The 17,725-nt window shown below is 42.8% G+C and overlaps 2 protein-coding genes across 14 annotated transcripts in view; one reads left to right on the forward strand and one right to left on the reverse strand.

Moving 5' to 3' along the window:
• The window catches only part of STK35 (serine/threonine kinase 35), a 121,101-nt gene extending 111,738 nt beyond the window's left edge, over positions 1-9,363 (reverse strand). For 3 of the 4 annotated variants that reach the window (XM_072632401.1, XM_072632400.1, XM_072632402.1), the window contains exons 1-2: positions 8,942-9,363; positions 7,644-8,271 (exon numbers count right to left, since the gene is read on the reverse strand). In XM_072632401.1, the coding sequence (XP_072488502.1) occupies positions 7,644-8,271; positions 8,942-9,262 (949 nt within the window). In that variant the 5' untranslated portion in view covers positions 9,263-9,363. The remainder of the gene's footprint in view (positions 1-7,643; positions 8,272-8,941) is intronic. The other variant, XM_072632403.1, reaches the window with a different exon arrangement.
• The window catches only part of PDYN (prodynorphin), a 106,794-nt gene continuing 96,955 nt past the window's right edge, over positions 7,887-17,725 (forward strand). For 9 of the 10 annotated variants that reach the window (XM_072632406.1, XM_072632407.1, XM_072632409.1 and 6 more), the window contains exon 1: positions 9,384-9,656. The gene's annotated coding sequence lies outside the window, so the exon portion shown is untranslated. Of the gene's footprint in view, positions 7,978-9,383; positions 9,657-17,725 lie in introns of those variants that run through there. The other variant, XM_072632405.1, reaches the window with a different exon arrangement.

Here is a 17,725-nt window from a genome sequence, read left to right on the forward strand (position 1 = left end):
CAGACAGAACAGAATTTTTTAAAATACCTCTGGTGGAAAGAGGAGCCCTGTCCTTGGTAGAGGAACTATGGTTCTGATGGCACCTTTAACTACTACTGTATAGGCTAACTATGTAGTCTTGGGCTGCCTCTGGGTTTGTTCCCCCCCCACCCCCCCCACTGAAAAATGAGGATGATACTTAGCAGAATCACAGAATTTTAGAGCTGGAGGGGACCTTAGAAGTCACCTAATTCAACCTTTATTTTATAACTGGGCAAACTGAGCCCCAGAGAAAAGTGATTTGCACAGAAGTCACATACCAAGTTAGTGACAAGATTGAGATTAGAACCCACGGCAATATATTCTACCAAACTTTTACTACTGATTTTACAACATTTCTTTGGGAATCATATATGAAATGATGCAGGTAATAATGCTTGGTAAGCACAAACTATAAATGTCAGTTATTCTAAAGGTTTTTGAGTTAGACAATGAAACGGGTTCTTAGTTGAAGGTTAGAAACCTTTGATTAGCATAGTAAAAAACCACACATACCTAATCTGAGTACTATCTCATGAAAAACACTATTCTCAAATAATTCCCTTCCTAAGATAGCACCTCAATTAATCAAACCTCTTAATTAACTTAAGCTTTCTTCCATCTCCTGGGGTCATACTATGCTCTCCCTAAAGTCCCCAAGCACAGTGCAGAGGGAGGCAGGCAGTCAGCTCAAGTGTCCTTCAGGAGCAAGGGAGATTATATACCCTAAGTGTATGGATGAATGATTAGAAAACAGCCCTTGTGGATGATTCCCTAAATGCTAGGCTATGGTCCCCAATAGCTAGAGGGCAGGGATAAAAAAAGCTTACCCCAGAGGACAACCACAAAACTCAATCCTGACTACCACAAAATGAATTCTAGAAATCCCTTAGGCTGCCCCAACATCATGGTAGTCACCAACAGATGACGCTGGTGACATTAGCTCACATTTTGCAAAAATATCTGCCTCACAACGAGAGTTAAATAGTTCAAGTATCATTATCCCCAATTTAAAGACAAGGAAACAGGTGAATTGTCCTAACAGGATTCACATGTATCTAGCCATGGGACCCTTGCCAAATCAAGGGCTTTGGGATTTTAGGTTCCATGCTCTTTCCATCATACTGATTCCTTCTGAGAGATCCTTAGCTTTCTTCTCCTTTGCTCAAAGCTGGGTGCCCAGAACTAAAGATTTTAACCTTGCAATGTTGTTGCACTTTGCTTTACTAAAACCCTAATGTGCTAGGTGGGTTCAAGTATTTTTATCCCTAATTTAGAGGAGCAAAATGACACTCAAGTGACTTGTTCAGGGTCACAGAGCTACCTTCTTGGGGGTGATAAGCAGCCAGCCCTGGCTCAATATTCTGTGACCTTGGTCAAACTTGGCCCTTCTTCTCCTTCTAGAGAACCTCATCAGCTCCCAAGGGTTTAATTATCATATCTCTATGCAGATGACACCCAGATATATGTATCCAGCTGCAGTCTCCCCCAAGCTTCACCAAATGCCTACTAGATATGCTTTAAACTGGATGTCCTATAGATCTCTTCCACTCAACTTGTCTAAAACTGAACTTCCATCCCTCTCCAATCTTCTGAGGGTCTGCTGAGGGCCCTTCCACAGCCTCAGATTTGTAATCTCACATGATCCTCAACATCTCACTCCATAAAACCAATGAGATGCTAAGTCCTGCTGTTCCACAATCACAACATTTCTTCTGTCTAACCCTTACCTTTCCACTTAGCACATTTACCACTATGGAGTGCTCCAGGCAACTATACTCCAGTTGTGTTATACCCTGATGTCAAATAATTTTCCTTAAAAGCAGGTCTGACTATGTTACTTTTCTTCTCAACCAACCCCAGTGGCTTCCTATTTCCTCTAGAATAATATATGAAGTTCTCTGCTTAGTTTTAAAAGCCCAAAAAGCTGGCTCCCAATCTATTTTTTGAGTCTTATTGGACATCACTCCCCTTCTCATTCTTGGGAATCTAGCCAAACTGGCCCTTTCTCTATTCCTCACACATGACACTCCATTTCCCCTCACTGCGTCTTTGCACTGGCTGTCCCTATGCCTGGAATGTCCTCTCTCCCTATCTGCACCTCAGGCATCATCTTCTATATGAAGACTTTCTTCATTCCAACTCTGAGTAACCCTTTCTCCCATATATAATTAAATGCTTGGTGGGGAGGGGGGAATGGTACATATGTATTTATAATTTTATATTTATGTTGTATAGACTCTTTATATGTACTTGTACCTGTTGGAATGGAAGTTCAAGTAGGTGTCATTTCATTTTTTTGTACTTGTACCTTTGGCTTCTAGAATAGTGTCTAGGCACGCAGTAAACACTTAATAAATACTTGTTGATTGAATAAAGTTACCTGCTTCCTTCTCTCTGGGGCTTCCCTTTTCCCATCTGCAAAATGGCGATAGACACAAGGATCTCTAAGGTCCTTTCCAGATGCAAACTGCTATGCTAATATCATAGAATTATAGAAGAGATTCTAGAAGTTATCAAGTCCTAGCTTCTACTCCATGCAGGAATCTCTGCAATTCTATAGCTATATTTTATGCTAGTGTTCACAGATGTCTGGGGAAGTTTCTATTGGAGCCCTACTCTATGTTCTAAGAAAGATCGGGATTTCACTCGTCTTTCCTTTCATTAGACTTGTCCTAGGAGTGTAAAAACATGTCAAACCCTGTTTGCAAAACTAAAGGATCCAAGTGGGATTTGTCTCAGGAGTCAGCACCAATCAAAAAGTCAGAAGACCTTTCTTACTAGCTGGGTTGCTTTTCCACAGTGCAGTGTAAAAAGCAGTAGATTCGACATCAGGAAATCTGCTGCTGATCCTGCTGTGCAGCCTTGGGAAAGTTGCTTCTCTTCTCGACTGGAAGATGTCTAGATGTCTAGCTAACATTATGTTAGCTAGACATCTAGACATCCCTTACAGATGTTAAAGGTCTAAAAATTGATACAGGAGCATAGATTAAGAGCTGGATTGCAGTGGCCTTAGAAGTTATCTAGTCTAATCCCCTCATTTTACAGATAAGGAAGCCAACCAGGCTTAAGTGACTTGACCAAGGTCACACAGTCCCACTGGCAAAGCTGGGATTTGAACTCTGGTCTTGTGTCTCTAAGTTAGTGGTATTCCTGACTACCCCAGGCTACAGTCAGCTTGTAAAAGGTTTTTTTAAAAACTAGAGGATTTTATTTTATCCTAGACCTAGAGGTAATAAGAAGCCACTGACGCCCTTTTTTTTTTTTTTTAACAAGGAATATGGCATGCTTTATGAAAAGCATTTTAGCAACTGGAAGACAGTTTGGAGAGGAAAGACTGGATGTATGGAGAACAATTGAGAGACTATTGCAAAACAGCCCAGTGAAACAGTGATGAGAAGAGGAGACGGATGGGAGGAATGTTGTGAAGGCAGAATGAACAAGATTGGGAAACTGATTGGACATGTGGTATGAAATAAAAAGAAGAATAAAGAACAAGTCTGAGGTTGTGAAATTGGACAATAGGGAGGATGGTAGTGTCCTGGATAGAAAAGGACGTTCTGAAGAAGGGGAGACTAGGTGGGAAAAAGAAATGAATTGTTTTGGATATGTTTGAGATGCCTGTGGAAACTTTTAATTAAGACTTTTTGGCCTATGGTCACAGTAGGAGGAGGCAAAGATGGGATATAGAAGCAAAAGGATTACAAATGTAATATCCCTTTTTGCCATTCTAAAGTGATTATACCCAGCAAATAAGGCAAACTGATAGGTTCTGAGGATCCCAGCAATAGAGAATGATTTTAGTCAAATAAATTATATAGTAATTACACTATAAATTAATTAAATTTATATATAAATTATATTAGCTCAAACGAGAAATAGGCTCTAACCTTCTCATTTTCAAGGCCCATTCAAATCCTACCTCTACCAAGAAACTTTCCTTAATCACCTCAGGTTCCACAAATCTCTTCCCTCCTCTGACCTCCTTTTGTAACAATTATTGTCTATATCAACTCATTTAGCAATTTGTCAAGTACTACCTTACATTCTCTCTTCTACTTTTGTCTTGGATTAGGATTAAACTTTAACTTCTTACATGTTTATGGCCTACTTAAGTAGCTTCTTAAAGGAGGATGGTGCCTTAAATACTTTTTTCTATTCTTCACAACACCTTAGTATAGGAAGTATAAAATATATGTTTGTTTTGGATCTATTAGGACAAATTCAACACTTAAGAAATACTTATTCACATGAGCAATAAAGTTAGGAGAGTTCTCTACAGTAACTTCTAACTCAGTCTATCTAGATGAAGTCTAAAAAACTGGATTCACTGTTTGCTGGACACGGCTTCTGTCATTGGGACACTCAGCTAGTCAAATCACTTTTTCTCCCAAGCCTCAGTTTCCCCATATGGTAAAACAAAGCTTAACTAGTTGTAAAATTACTGCTGAGACTTCACTGGTCATCCAGACCAAATTCCTTGTTTTGTATTTTTACAATAATGTATTTGTTTTTCTTCTGAAATTAACCACTAAATCAAATGGGCATTTCCACATACACAGAACAGAAAGAGGACTGTACATGAAATTGCAAATCTCTATTATATACAGCTTGCTTTTCTTTTAAATTATATAATAAATTCAACTGGTAATTTTCAAAGTTGTCCTGCTTGTCTGTTCTCTTCTACAGCTCTCATTTTACGGTGGAGGAAAATGACTTAAGTGACTTGCTCAAGATCCCACACCAAGTACAGCACATGCTCAGGACTCAAATTCTGATGATGACTTTAATGCTCTTTCCACTACTCCAGACTACCTAAATTCCTTTTTAATCTACTCAATAGGATGTTACAAACCCAATCGTTTTGGGCAATGGCTTTAAAGAATAAAGAGTCCACACCTGATAAGCACCTGAACCTGCATGTGCACAGACTTAACCCAAAAGAAAGTTCTATCTTGGGAAAAGAGAAAGACCAGGTTCTGGTAGGAAACTGTGGGTGGGCTCTGTGTATATGGCCCACAGACCCATATAGGTACTAGACATAAAGATACACCTACAAGATCCTTCTCCTCATACCCACCCGTACATGGTATATTGATCCTTTTGTAGCTCTGAGCATTTGGGGTTCATACCCCACTGAATGAACATGAGATCATCATGTCTAAAAGTGATGAATAAGCTACCTAAAGAGTTCCTGTTACTGAAGATATTCAAGAAGCGGAATGATCCCTTGTCTGGGATATTAGAAAAAGGGTTTCTGGCTCAGGTTTGATTTGGATTAGCTAAATGGAATTATGATGGGACCTCAGAAACTGACTTTACCAAGTTAAAATTTTCCCATACTCCAACATACAATTTAATGTACAACAGCAGATATGTTCTTCCAGCACAGGCAAGTCAGTAAAATGGGAAAAACTGTAAATCCCAATAGGAGCTCAGGAACAGTAGTTCAAGGGCTAGCTCATCCACTTATTTGTTGTGAATGTGGGCCCTCTCTTGAAATGAAGGAGCCTCATTTTGTGCTTTCCTTAAGTTTCCATTATTTAGCAAAGGTCCTGTTTCTGAGACCTGAAAGTGTATGTGGGGGTCAAGTGGCTAGGGAGAGAAAGAGAAAATGGGCTCAGAGAAGTCAAGTTATATGATTCAGAGGTAAAAAGGATCTTAAAAGTCTAATTCTATTCCCTAGGAAATTAAAGGCCAGAGGAAAATTGTCTAGAAGTTATAAACCCAACTCATTTCATGATTGACAATGAACTTAGAGACAAGGGAATGTGTATTGAACAAAGGCAGTCCTTTAAGCTGCCCTCTCCTACCCCAGCACAATCCAAAAGTGCAGAAACACATCAAAAGTAGATGTAATGGAGGGAAAATGTAGGTGGACTCAGGATAAAAACAAAAACGTGAAGAGTTCAGTGGGAAACAGTCTGTTCAGAAGACAAAAGGGCCTATATGTGTTGAGTGGGCAGAAAGCTAGATGATCTCTAGCTAAAATATATGACAGACAATCTTTGGGATGAGCTCCACATACATGCCAAGTTCACACTTCTATAAGGCTCTGAAAAGTGCTTTCCTCACAACTGCTCTGATAGCTCAAACCTAAAGGTAAGGTAAATATTTCTAATCTCTATCACAGAATGAAGAAACTGAGGGTTCAATAAAACCTTCTGTGCCTAATTAAAATTCAATGCTCGAACCAAGCTGGGGAGATTAAAAATATAGGGCTTTAGATAGTTTATTCACCTTCCTTTGAGAACAGGTGAAACTAGAAAAACAGCCAAAACTGGGAAATAAGAAGCCTCTTTAAATCCTAGTCAGTCTTAACCTATTGGGCTAAGAGTGAGAGCTGGGAGTCAGCGATGTGGGCAAGTTGAAAGAATAGTGATTCTTCCAGTAACACATCCTTGACTCCCAACCCTTCTTCATCCTGTATGTCTTAGTTGTCAACTCTAATCAATTCTGCCTCCACATCTGACGTCCATGCCCTTCTCAACTTTCCCAAGCACTCCTCTACTCCAGGCCCTCATCACCATTTGCCTAGACCACTGCAAAAGCCCTATTTCTCTCCTCCATCCCAAATAGCTGCCAAAGTTATATTCCTATAGCGCAGGGGTCAGCCAATGAGAAGGACCCTGGCACTCTCCTGCTCAAACTGTCTCTAGCATCAAATACAAACTTTTCCATTTGGAATTTAAAAGTCTCTCACAATATGGTTTCATGTACCTTTCCTGGCTTATTTCTCCCTCTACTTTCCTTTTATGCACTCTTAGGGTCCAACCAAACTAGACTACTTCCTGTATATGACCCTCTGTCTCCCATCTCTGCACCTTTGCAAGGCTCTCCCCATACCTTCAATTTACTCCCTCCTGCCTTCTCCTTGGAATTCTTAGTTTCTCAAGTTCTACTCCCTCTACACAAGGCCTTTTACTGATCCCATCCCAGCAGCTAATGACTCCTGCCTCCCAACCTGCATTTATTGTACACCCACTATTTTCACTGATAGAATGTAAACTCCTTGGGGGCTAGCACAAACAGTGCCTGGCAGTCTATATACTCTGACAAACTGCTTGTTGATAAAAGTGCACTGAAAGTCAGAAAACCTAAGTCCCAGCTCGGACTTCTCCAACACAAACATCTACAACCAGGACTAAGCAAACTCACTCCCCACAACTTCAGTCTACCAGGAGGTCCCGAGTTAACAAAACTTGCATTACTGGCTCCAAGTGAATATAAATGTAACCTATTATAGGCTGTTATTCGTATTCTTATTAAGCACCTTGGGGTATAATGGGATGGGGGTGGCGGGTGAGAGGAAGGGGATGGAGCGAGGAGGGGCGGGTGGGCCTACCCAGGGAAGGCAGTAAGCCGTAAAAGAAACAGAGTCAGGATCCCAGGAGGCAGAAAGCGGGGAAGGGTGCGGTACCGGGGGGTCTCCGGGCTACGGCTGGGAGGGAGGAAGTCTAAAGGCCCTGGGGTTACAGCAATGTCAACGGAACAGGTGTGAAGCCCAGAGTGGTGGTTTTAAAAGCCTGCGAGCCGCGAAGGGGCATCTCGAGGGGCCCTCACGGGGCGGCGGGGGGCGCAGGCCGGGACCCCGGGAGGGCCGAGGGGGCTCGGTCAGGGCCTACCTTTGAGCGAGGTCTCCACCAGGCGCAGGTAGAGCTGCGAGCTCTTGTTGCCGTGGCTCATGCGCTGGGCCAGCCCGTTGCGCTGCAGGACGCACTCCTCGAACTGCACCACGTTCTGGTGGCGCCGCTTGAGGCTGGTCAGGGCCCAGAACTCGGCCAGCGCCAGCTCCACGTTCTCGGGCGCGTCGCAGCGGATCTTCTTCACGGCCACCCGGGCCCCGCTGCGCCCGGCCACCGCCTCATACACCACGCCGTAGCTGCCGCGCCCGATCTCCGCCAGCAGGCTGTACCGCGGCCGCGCCGCCGCCTCTCGCCGCCTCAGCGCCGCCGCCAGGTAGGCCTTGCCCGCGGCCGCCTCCTCTTCCGCGGCCGCCTCCATGGCCTGGGCCTGGGCCTGAGCCTGGGCCTGGGCCGCCGCTGCCGGCCTCAGCTTTGCGCTGGGCGCCCGGAGCCCTGGGCTTCGCCTTTTCCGCTCACTGCTTTGTGTCCCTCGGCGAACACCGTCCTCCTCGCCCGTTTCCATGGCTGCGGGCGGCGGGGGGAGCAGCAACGGCGCTGCCGGGGTCCCCCTTTCTTCATCCCTCCGTCCGGCCCCGGGACGCGGCGGAGCGGGACTTCGGGCTGGGACCTGCAAGCAAAAGAATCGTTTAGGCGACGAGGCCGAGTGGAGGAGAGGGGGGAGGCGAGGGGGAGGGCGGGGATCGCAGGCCGTACTGCTTATCCTTACCACTACCACCACCACCACCGCCACCACCACCACCGCCGCCACCACCGCCACCACCACCACCTCCTCCTCCTCCTCCTCCTCCTCCTCCTCCTCCTCCTCCAGCCGCGGCCCCTTTAAGACTGAAGCAGCGGCCGCCGCTTGAATGGGGGGAAAGCGGGAAGGTCGAAACCATTGAACCGCTGTGTGGGGGGAAAAGGGGAATCTAAAAGCACTTGTCTTGTTAATCAATCTGTCTTAACGAATAGGAGAAAACGATGGCGAGAATTCCATAAAACAGAATAAGGACGTCTCATTATCGGTTTGTATCTCGTCTTGCTCTCATCCACCGGACCCTGTCCCTCCAGCTCTTCCCCCACACCTTTAGCCGCGATGGATTCTCCCTAGTGTAAACAGTCCATTGAATTAAGCCGAAGTGGAGCCTAGAGGACCATCCCAACTTCGGGGTGGAGGTGGGTGGGTGCGGGATGTGGCGTCTCACTCCCCCGGGGCCCTAGGGTCCAGGTCGTCCTAGAGGCAGCGCCGACACTCGGCCCGGTATCTCCATCAACGGCCCCTTGGATCTCCTCCTTACCTGGCTCAAGCCCTGCCGTCCCTGGGCTGCCCTCTTCCTCTTCTTCCCCCTCGGGGGGTGATGGTCCGCTCCGTCCTGGGGATGCCCCGGGGACCGGGCTGCCCTAGCCGCCCAGAGCGGCCGCGACGGGGCCGGGGCTGCGGGTACGGCGTCCGTGGTGAAGAGCGGGCACCTGCAGCTGTTGGCCCCGCTGCCTCTTCTGCACCTCCTCTCACTACAGCCCATGTGGCCGCGCCGGCTGAGCCCTTTATATAAGCCCTTTATGTAACTGGCGTGGCCCGCCTCGGGCGCCGGGGGCAGGGTCGGCTCGGGGTGCCCCATCCCCCGGGGTCCTTCGGGCCGGCTCAGCCTTAGCGCCTGCCCAGGGCTCCAGCTGCAGCTGCCGGACCAATGCACTTTCGAGTCTGGCCCGAGCCGAGCAAAACCCGCCTCCTAGCCGAGGACGCGCGAAATCCCAGCGAGCCCCTGGCCGGCCCCGCCCTCCCTCCGCTAGTCGTTTCCCCTCCCACCCCGCAGCCTCGGGATTGCACCGCACAGCCCCCGGCCCGGCCCCCCTCCATCCAATCAGGGTCGCTCCTGTGTTCTCCCCTGTGCTGCGGAGCTCATCCCAGCCCCCCTACCCTGCCGCCGGCACCCCCAGCCTTCCCCATTGGATGGTGAGGCAGGGTTCCGTAGTATAAAAATGCATGGTTTGATGGTTCCGCAGTGACCTTGGGTAAGTCCTTAACCTCTCCCTGGGCCTCAGTTTCCTCCTCTGAACTAAGGGTATATATGTAAGTTATAGAACCTTAGATTTAGAACTATGAGGCACTTTCGAGGCCGTTTAGTCCAACCCCTTCCATTTGCAGATAAGGAATTGAGACCAGAGGTTAAGTGCCTTGTCCAGAGTCACACAGCTAGCAAGAATTTGAATCCACATCTTTCTGGCTCCAGGGCAGTGCTCTGTCCACAGAGTCAGTGCAGGTCTCCTTTTGTGTGTGCTGTGTTCCGTCTTAAAAAGTCCGATGGTCCAGTCAGCTTGACTTTCCATATTTGTGATTATAAAATGGAGTCAGGAAGCCTAGGTTAGGTGCCCAAAGAAGGTGGATCTTGAAATAAAGAACACCTGGGGCCAAGTTTGATCTATCACCCAGGCCCTCCAGAAATGCCAGATTTAATCATGCGGTCAACTAGTATTCATTGACTGTTAAGCATCTGGCACTGTGCTTAGGGCTGAATCTTTAAAAAAAAATGGAAAGAAAGTGTCTCTTCTATGTACTTACATTGTAATGGGGGAGACAGACTCACGAATATATTTCTAAACAATATGTGTGCAAATAAAATATGAGGAAACCTTGAGAGAAACCAGGAGAGGCCTCATGCTAGATGTAGAGGAAGAACGTGCTGTGGAACGGGGACAGCCGCTCTCCAGCGCGGCTTTATGTGTGGCCAGCAAGAACGCCAGTTTAGCTGGACCTCGGAGAACGTGGAGGGGAGTGCTGATTTCAGTGAGAAACGTAGATTGATATTGGATCCTCGAAGTACTAGAGAGCTGCTAGATTGTGTTGAGCAAACAGTGGCGGGGTGAGTCCCGTACTTGATGAAAATCTCTGCCAGCCGAGTGGGAGATGAATCAGAGTGAGAAGGAACTTGAAGCGCGCTTACGCGCTTACAACCTCTCTGTGTGTATATACACATGTACATACATGCATATGTACGTGTAGGTGTGTGTGTTTATATGTACGTGTGTTTATTTATTTATAGCCAAAGGAGGTTAGGAGTTACCCAGAATGACAGTAATCTCCCTGATTTTCCTCACTCCACAAACCCAATCAGTTGCCAAATTTAACATTTCTACCTTCACAGTTTCTTTTCATCTGATGGTCTCTCTACTCAACCAATTACTAATCAATTAGTAAGCATTTATTAAGCACCTGTGCTAATAGCTGGGGATATAAAAAGAGACAAATGACAGTCCCTGCCCTCAAAAAGCTTACAATCTAATGGAAGAGACAAGATGCAAACACATAGATACAAAACAAACTATTTACAGGATAAATAGGAAATAATTAAAAAGGGAAGTGCTAGAGTTGAGGGGTTGGGTAGGCTTCCTGTGAAAGGTGGGATTTTAATTGGGATTTAACAGAAAACATGGAAATGAGTAGTTGAATGGAGGATGGAGAGGGTTCCAGGTTGGGGACAGCCAGAGCAAATGGCCAGAGCAGAGAAATGAGTGTCTTTTTCATGGAACAGCCAGGAGCCCAGGGTCACTGGATTGAAGAGTACTTGTCAGGAAGTAAGATGCTAGAAGATTGGAAAGGTAGGAGGGGGCTAGGCTATAATGGTTTTAAATGCCAAATCCCATTTTGTATTTGTTCCTGTAGACTATGGGTAGGGAACCTGCTGCCTTGAGGCGACATGTGGCCTCTAGGTCCCCTTTGATTGAATCCAAACTTTAGAGAAAAAGGATTCAGTCAAAGGGCCTCACTTGAGGACCTAGGCCTCAAAGCTGAAGGTTCCCCACCCCTGCTGTAGACTATAGGAAGCCAGTGGAATTTATTGATTGGAGGACTGGCTGTGACATGATCATACCTGTGCTTTAGGAAAATCACTTAAGTGGCTGAATAGAAGTGGAGAGAGACTTGAGGCAGGCAGATTCACCAGCAGGCTATTGCAGTAGTCCAGGTGTGAGGTGATGAGGGCTACCCCAGAGTGGGGGCAACGTCAGAGGAGAGAAGGGGGTATATTTGAGAGATGTTACCAAGATGAAATCGACAGACCTTGGTAACAGTTTGGATATAGGGGGTAAAAGGAGTGAGAAATTCAGGTTGTGAGCCTGAGGGACTGGGGGAAATGGTGTTGCCTTCTACAGGAACAACGAAGGTAGAAGTTGGGGAGAGTTTAGATGCAAAGGTAGTGAGTTCAGTTTTGGACATGATGAAATTTAAGATTTCTACTGGACACCCAATTCAAGATGTCTGAAAGGCAGTTGTTGGTGCAAGATTGGAAGTCAGAAATTGAGAATCATCAGCATAAAGGTGGTAATTAAGTCCATGGGAGCTGATGAAATTACCAAGTGAAATAGTATAGAGGGAGAAAAGAAGAGGGTCGGGGACAGAACCCTGAGGGACACCTACAATTAGAAGGTGTGATCTGGAGGAGGATCTAGCAAAGGAGACAGAGGAGCAGTCAGGAGGAGACCAGGAGAGGGTGGGGTCCCAGAAACCTAGAGAAGAAAGTATCGAGGAGAGAATGATCAGCAGTGTCAAAGGCTGCAGAGAGATCTAGAAGGAAGACTGAGAAAAGGCCTTTGTATTTGGCAATTAAGAGATCCTTAACTTTGGAGAGAGAAGTTCCACTGGAATGATAAGTTGGGAAGCTAGATTGTAAAGGATTAGGAAGAGAATGAGAGGAAAGTGCAGACACTATTGTAGAGGGCCTTTTTGAGGAGTTTAGCTACAAAGGACAGAAGAGATACCTTGAAAGTGCTCCCTCCCCAGCTCCCAGGGTAGAATGCTGAGCTTCTCCGAGGCTGTACTTAACTGCCACCTATTCTGCTTTCCCAGTTGCTCATGCCCTTCCCTGAAATTACTTTACATTTAGTTTGTTTGTATTTGGGCAGCTAGGTGGTACAGTAGACAGAGTCCTGGGCTTGAAATCAGGAAGACGTCTTCCTGAGTTCAAATATGACTGCTGATACTAGCTGTGTGACCCTGGGCAAGTCACTTAACCCTGTTCACCTCAGTTTCCTCATCCGTAAAATAAACTGGAGAAATAAATGGTAAACCACTCTAGTATCTTTGCCAAAAAAACCCCAAATGAGGTCACAAAGAGTCAGACATGACTGAACAACAACAACAGAATTTTATATTTACTTATCTGGCCCATGCTTTCTCCTGGATAGAATGCGAGCTCCTTGAGGGCAGTGTCTGTTTCATGTTTGTATGCCCAGCACCTAGCTTAGTACCTATAAAAGGAAGGAAGGAAGAAAGGAAGGAAGGAAGGAAGAATGAATGAGTTCCTATGGGTTGTTGATCTAACTCTCCAAGTCACTTGTGAATAGTTAGACCAGTGCTCTGGAGTTTGATTCATCATTACTATGTTATCCACAACCAAAAGCGCATCTGTAGGAAATCTCTCTTCTATTGCATTATTTCACTAGATACCCTCCATGATACTGGCAAACATCTTTGCCAAACATATGTCTTTTATGTCTCATCTGACATTAATAATCATAGGCTTAGAGCTACAAGGGACCTTTAAAAATCACCTAGTCTAAATCCCTCATTTAAAAAAAAAACAATCACTTCCATAAGTTTTGAATTTTCTCACCCTCCCTCCCTGAGATGGATGCAATCTTATATGGGTTCTACACATAAATTATTAAGCACATTTTCATATTAGTCATTTTGCATCGGTAAATTAAAACAAATGGGAGAAACCATGAGAAAAACCAAACCAAAACAACAAAAGAGAAAATAGTTTGCTTCATTCTGCATTCTGACTCTATAGTTCTTTCTCTGGATGTGGATGGCATTTTGCATCATGAGTCCTTTGAAAATGTTTTAGGTCCTTACATTGCTGTGAAGGGCTAAGTCTATCAAAGTCAGTCCTTGCAAACTGTAGCTGTTACTGTGTATAATGTTCTGGTTCTGCTCACTTAACTCAGCATCAGTCCATATAAGTCTTTCCAGGTTTTTCTGAAGTCTGACTGTTCATCATTTGTTATAGCACAATAATATTCCATTACATTTATATACCATAACTTTGTTTCCCAATGGATGAGCATCCCCTCGATTTCCAGTTCTTGGCCACCAGAAAAAGAGCTGTTATAAATATTTTTGTACATGTGGATTCTTTTCCCATTTTTATGATCTCTTTGGGATACGGTTCTAGAAGTGATATTGCTGGGTCAAAGGGTATGCACATTTTTGTAGCCCTTTGGGCATAGTTCCATATAGCTTTCCAGAATAGTTAGATCAGCTCACACTTCCACCAATAATGAATTAGTGTTCCAGCTCTCTCACATCTTCTCCAACATTTATCATCTTCCTGTTTTGTTATGTTAGCCAATCTGATAGGTGTGATGTGGTACCTCAGAGTTGTTTTGATTTGCATCTCTCCAATTAATAGTGATTTAGAGCATTTTTTCATATGACTATAGATAGCTTTAATTTCTTAGTCTGAAAACTGCTTGTTTGTATCCTTTGATGATTTATCACTTGGGGAATGACTCATATTCTTGTAAATTTGACTCAGTTCTCTATATATTTTAGAAATGAGGCCTTTATCACAGATACTAGTTATAAAATTCTTTCCCAATTTTTTGCTTTCCTCCTATCTTTGGTTGCATTGGGTTTGTTTATGCAAAAACTTTGCAATTTAATGTAATCAAAATTATCCATTTTGTATTTCATAATGTTTTTTGTCTCTTTATTTGGTCATAAATTCCTTCATTCACCATAAATCTGACAAATAAATTATCCCTTGCTCCCCTAATTTGTTTATAGTATCAGCCTTTATACCTAGATCTTGTATCCATTTGGACTTTATTGTGGTATACAGTGTCAGGTGCTGATCAATGCCCAGTTTCCACCACACTATTTTCTAGTTTTCCCAGCACTTTTGTCAAACAGTGAGTTCTTATCCCAGAAGCTGGAGTCTTTGGGTTTATCAAACAGTAGACTGCTATACTCATTGACTACTGTGTCTTGTGTACCTAACCTATTCCACTGATCTACTCCTCTATTTTTTAGCCAGTACCACGTGGTTTGGAGAATTGCTGCTTTATAATACAATTTAAGATTTATATGGCTAGGCCACCTTCCCTAGCATTTCGTTTCATTAATTCCTTTGATATTCTGGAACTTTTGTTCTTCCAGATGAATTTTGATATTATTTTTTCTAGTTTTATAAAATTATTTTTGGTAGTTTGATTGGTATGGCACTGAATAAGTAGATTAGGTAGAATTGTCATTTTTATTGTATTAGCTTGGCCTACCCATGAGCAACTGATATTTTTCCAGTTATTTAGATCTGAATTTATTTGTGAGAGAAGTGTTTTGTAATTGTGTTCACATAGTCCCTGGGTTTGTTTTGGCAGGTAGACTCCCAAATATTTTATAGTGTCTACATTAATTTTAAATGGGATTTATCTTTCTATCTCTTGCTGTTGGGCTTTGTTTGTAATATATAGAAATGCAGGTAATTTATGTGGGTTTATTTTGTATTCTGCAACTTTGCCAAAGTTGTTTATGATTTCAAGTAGTTTGTTACTTGATTCTCTAGTATATCACCATATCATCTACAAAGAGTGATAACTTACTTTCTAATTTGTCTATTCTAATTCCTTCAATTTCTTTATCTTATTGCTAAAGCTAACATTTCTAGTACCATATTGAATAACAGTGGTGATAATGGGCATCCTTGATTCACCCCCAATCTTATTGGAAATGCATCTAGCTTATCCCCATTACATATAATGCTTGCTGATGTTTTTAGGTAGATACTGCTTATTATTTTGAGAAAGGTTCCATTTATTCCTATGCTCTCCAGTGTTTTCAGTAGGAATTTTGTATTTTATCAAAAGCTTTTTCTGCATCTATTGAGATAATCATATGGTTTCTGTTAGTTTTGTTGTTGATGTGATCAATTATGCTGATAGTTTTCCTAATATTGAACAACCCCTGCATTCCTGGTATAAATCCTACCTGATCAAAGTGTATTATTCTCATGATAAATTGCTATAATCTTTTTGCTAAATATTATTTAAAATTTTTGCATCTATATTCATTATAGCAATTGGTCTATAATTTTCTTTCTGTGTTTTGGCTATTCCCAGTTTAGGCATCAGAACCATATTTATATCATAAAAAGAATTTGGTAGGACTCCTTCGCCAGTTTTCCCAAATAGTCTATGTAGTATTGGAATTAACTCTTCTTGAAATGTTTGATAGAATTTGTTTGTAAATCCATCTGGCCCTGGAGATTTTTTTCCTAGTGAGTTCATTGATGGCTTGTTCGATTTCTTTTTCTGAGATGGGGTTAAGTATTTTACTTCCTCTTCTGTTAATCTGGACAATTTATATTTTTGTAAATATTTATCCATTTCACTAAATTGTCCAATATATGGACATACAGTTGGGCAAAGTAATTTCTAGTTATTGTTTTAATTTCCTCTTCATTGGAGGTGAGTTCACCCTTTTCATTTTTGATACTGGTAATTTGGTTTTCTTCTTTCTTTTTTTAAATCAAATTAACCAACAGTTTGTCAATTTTATTGGTTTTTTCATAAAACCAGTTCTTCATTTTATTTATTAGTTCAATAGTTTTCTTAATTTCAATTTTATTAATCACTTCTTAGGTTTTTAGTATTTCCAATTTGGTATTTAATTGGGAATTTTCAATTTGTTATTTTTTTCTAGCTTTTTCAGTTGTATGTCCAGTTCATCGATCTCCTTTTTCTCTATTTTATTCATGTAAGCATTCAGAGATATAAAATTTCCCCTAAGAACTGCTTTCACTGCATCCCATAAATTTTGGTAGGTTGTCTCATTATTGTCATTCTCTTGAATGAAGTTATTGATTGTTTCTATGATTTGTTGCTTGACCCACTCATTCTTTAGGATTAGTTTATTTAGTTTCCAATTAATTTTTGGTCTATCTTTCCATGGCCCTTTATTACATATAATTTTTATTGCATCATGATCTGAAAAGGATGCATTGACCATCTCTACTTTCTGTATTGAATTGTGAGATTTTTATGCCCCTAGTACATGGTCAATTTATGTGTGTGTGTGTGTGTGTGTGTGTGTGTGTGTGTGTGTGTGTGTATGTGTGTATATGTGTATGTGATGTACTGCTGAGAAAAAGGTATATTCCTTTCTATCTCCATTCAGTTTTCTCCAGAGGTCTATAATATCTACCTTTTCCAGAATTCAATTCACCTTCTTAACTTCTTTCTTGTTTATTTTGAGGTTAGATTTATCAAGTTCAGAGGGGGGAGGTTGAGGTCCCCCCACTACTATAGTTTTGCTGTCTATTTCTTCCTGTAACTCCCTTAACTTCTCCTCTAAGAATTTGGATGATACCACTTGGTGCATGTATGTTTAGTAATGATATTATTTCATTGTCTGTGGTGCCTTTTAGCAGGATATAGTTTCCTTCCTTATCTCTTTTGATTAGATCTACTTTTCCTCTTGCTTTGTCTGAGATTAGGATTGCTACCCCTGCTTCTTTTACATCAGCTGAAGCATAATATGTTCTACTCCAGCCTTTTCCTTTTACCCTGTGTATCCCCATTTCAAATGTGTTTCTTGTAAACAGCATATTGTGGATTATGGTTTTTAACCCATTCTGCTATTGGCCTCTGTTTTATGGGAGAATTCATCCTATTCACATTCAGTTATGATTACTATCTGTGTCTTTCTCTCCATCCAGTTTCCCCTACTGTTTGTGCTTTTATTTCTCCCTTCTCCCTTCCCCTCCTTAAAAGAGTTTTACTTTTGGAACACTGCCTCCTTCAATCTTCCCTCCCTTCTATCAGTCCCCCCTTCCCTTTTATTTTCCTTTTCCCTACCTACTTCCCTCCCTTTTAACTATCCCCTCCATTTTCTTTCCCCTTCCCCCTCCAACTGCCTGTGGGGAAAGTTAGATTTCTATACTTAACTGTGTATGTTGTTCCCTCCTTGAACCAAATCCAATAAAAATAAGGCTCAAACAATGCTCATCACACTTCCTTCTTTCCCTCAACTATAATATGTTTTTGTGCTGCTTCATGTGAGGTAATTTACCTTTTTCTGCCTC

The sequence above is a fragment of the Notamacropus eugenii genome, chromosome 1 (genome assembly GCF_028372415.1).
Source record: "Notamacropus eugenii isolate mMacEug1 chromosome 1, mMacEug1.pri_v2, whole genome shotgun sequence".
Lineage (NCBI taxonomy): Eukaryota > Metazoa > Chordata > Mammalia > Diprotodontia > Macropodidae > Notamacropus > Notamacropus eugenii.